The following is a 2,564-nucleotide window of genomic DNA, read 5'->3' as shown; positions in this document are numbered from 1 at the left end:
GAGAAGATATTTTTCATTTTAAAGTGCATGGCCAGAGGAAAACTGGGAGCTGCACTAGAAGTTACAATACAAATTCCACTTGTTCCATCACCAAATCTGTGTCTTACTTACCTGTATAATAGGAGAATTATTTGATAATACAGGTTTGTGAGTGAATTACATAGAAATATTGATTTTATTACAGTATTGACATGCATTTATGTCTCAGAACATATGTATTCATCATTTGGGTTTGTTGGTGCTCTGCTGTAGCCTTGGAAATAAATTGTTCCTACGTGATATTTACTGCTTACATTAAATTACTGGCTCCAGAAATTCTTCTTTGAAGTTGCTTTCAGGAGAGGGTTACTCAGTGCAAGTATTCACAAATATTTTTCCTGATATATGTGTTCTTCTATTTCACAGTATGTATTTTATTCTGTTCTTTGGAAGGAAAATGCTGGGTTTATTTTTTGAGATTTTGCATTTGTGGCTTTTTTTTTCCTCATACTTAGCAGATCTGGTCTTGTCATCTCCATCTTGTGATGTCTGATACTAACCAACCTTTCTTTCCTTAGGTAGTGTTTCTCTCCCATAAGTATTTCCATCATTTCCTTGTACCATACAGCAGTTCATTCATTAGCCTGAAGGAACCATTAACTCTATTTTAGTGTTCTCTAAAAATGAAGTTTCAAAGTGGGTTAGGGCACACAGGACAATACTGAGCTTTGCACCTTTCAGAAGCAGGGAAGTATTTATACACCTTATATTGTGTATTACATACATGTATACAAGCTTACAGGCAGCTTGGGATGGATCAGGAAACTGAAGAAGCATTCTCAGGGTACAGAAAAATCTCTCTGAACCATCCATGCTTCCTCAGGGTGCTCAAGTGCTGATTGGCCTTCTCTGCAGAAATGCAATTTTTCAGATAAGATCTCACTGCTGCGTTTTCTTGCCTACACTTTGTGTTTTGAAGTGCCATAAATTTATAATTTACTGTACTTCTGAAGCTGTAAAGGATTTGTTCCATACTATGCATCTGCAAGCGAATGTGGTAATTGAAAGATCTTTATTCCATGTTGTATTCCAAGTGAAAATGTAGATGAAAGGCAAAGTGAGAATAATGAAGACAGAATGGTAACTATTGATCTCTCCAACAAAATTTCCTTGAAGTTGCTTCAGGTACTTTTGGGTAGATAATGTGCAAGTTATCAATCAGGTAAACAGCTTGGTCTTCTTATTTGCACTGAAGCAATGCAATTTATTAAATTATAACTTGAAGTTAAATGTAGGATACTGGTGTGGGCGGATAATGTTTCTTGCTTACAGCCCCTAGTATTTAGTGCTTCTTTCCTGGCAGATTTGAGAGAATCTAGGTCAGCCTTGAGGTTCTCATATAACCAGAACTTGCATGGGAGACACTCAAGGACTTCCTGAATGGTGTATTAGATATTCCTAAAACATCTTTACGTGACTCACCAGCATGGTGGTTCTCTGGTGAGAGCAATCTGTAGCTAATGCCTCTGAAGCCAGAGCCTGTAGCTGTGCCTCTGACAATTCAGTAGCATTTCATAGCACTTCTTTATGTAATAAGTCTTTGGTACATAAGGTTCCGTTGCTGAATGGTTCCACTGGGAACCCCATTCAGTGTGACTCCGGTACCATTTTTTGTGGGCATGTAAATGAAGGAATAATTTGGTGTAACAGGATGCATTCACGAGGAAAAAGTAAATTAAGAAAACCAGCATGATGCTGAATAGTAAAATGCTCTTCTGTGGAGCCAGGCTGGGAGAGCTGGGGGTGTTCACCTGGAGAAAAGAAGGCTCCAGAGAGACCTTTGAGCCCCTGCCAGTGCCTGCCAGGGACTCTGGACAAGGGCCTGGAGTGATGGGATTAAGGGGCAATGTCCCACTGACAGAGGGCAGGGTTAGAAGAGATGTTGGGAAGGAATTCTTGGCTGTCAGGGTGGTGAGGCCTTGGCACAGGTTTCCCAGAGCAGCTGTGGCTGTTGTTCTGGGCCAGGTTGGATGGGCCTTGGAGCACCCTGGGATAGTGGAAGTTGTCCCTGCCCATGGCAGGGGGTGGGACTGGAAGATCTGTAAGGTCCCTTCCAACCCAAACCACTCTGGGGTTCTGTGAACCCATACTGTGTGCAACAGAAAGCAGTGAGTTGTTTAAGGTAACACCATGAAGAGCAGGCTGAGTTACTTGCATAATTCTCTCCTACTGTTCTGTTCCTGTGCAGGCCACTGCATTGCCGGAGACCACGTCTAGCTCACCCAGCCTCCCAGACAACGTGCTCAATGCTTTGAGTCTAGAAGGACCTTGCTGTGCAATGAAGATGGAGGCAGTAGGAAAAGCAGAAGAACTTGTTGATTCAGAAATTCCACCAAAGACTTCTGAAAAGCATGAGACTCCTCCTGATGAAGATGGGCCGATAGAACTCGAGACACAAACTCAGAAGGACAGCGTGCCCACTGCAGCAGACTCTGCGGTGCTCTCTTCCATGCCTTGCTTACTGATGGAACTGAGGCGGGACTCCTCGGAGTCTCAGCTGGCATCTACGGAGAGTGACAAGCCAG

At 42.7% G+C, this 2,564-nt stretch overlaps 1 protein-coding gene across 1 annotated transcript in view; it reads left to right on the top strand.

Moving 5' to 3' along the window:
- Positions 1–2,053: 2,053 nt before the first annotated feature.
- CUNH18orf25 (chromosome unknown C18orf25 homolog) overlaps positions 2,054–2,564 on the top strand; it is a 29,734-nt gene continuing 29,223 nt past the window's right edge. Inside the window, exon 1 of the mRNA XM_017743666.1 lies at positions 2,054–2,559. Within this exon, the coding sequence (XP_017599155.1) occupies positions 2,318–2,559 (242 nt within the window). The 5' untranslated portion in view covers positions 2,054–2,317. The remainder of the gene's footprint in view (positions 2,560–2,564) is intronic.

Source organism: Corvus brachyrhynchos, unplaced genomic scaffold, assembly GCF_000691975.1.
Source record: "Corvus brachyrhynchos isolate BGI_N302 unplaced genomic scaffold, ASM69197v1 scaffold8, whole genome shotgun sequence".
NCBI classification, from domain to species: domain Eukaryota; kingdom Metazoa; phylum Chordata; class Aves; order Passeriformes; family Corvidae; genus Corvus; species Corvus brachyrhynchos.
The sequence above is the reverse complement of the archived record's forward strand: the minus strand, read 5'-3'. Positions and strand labels throughout refer to the sequence as shown.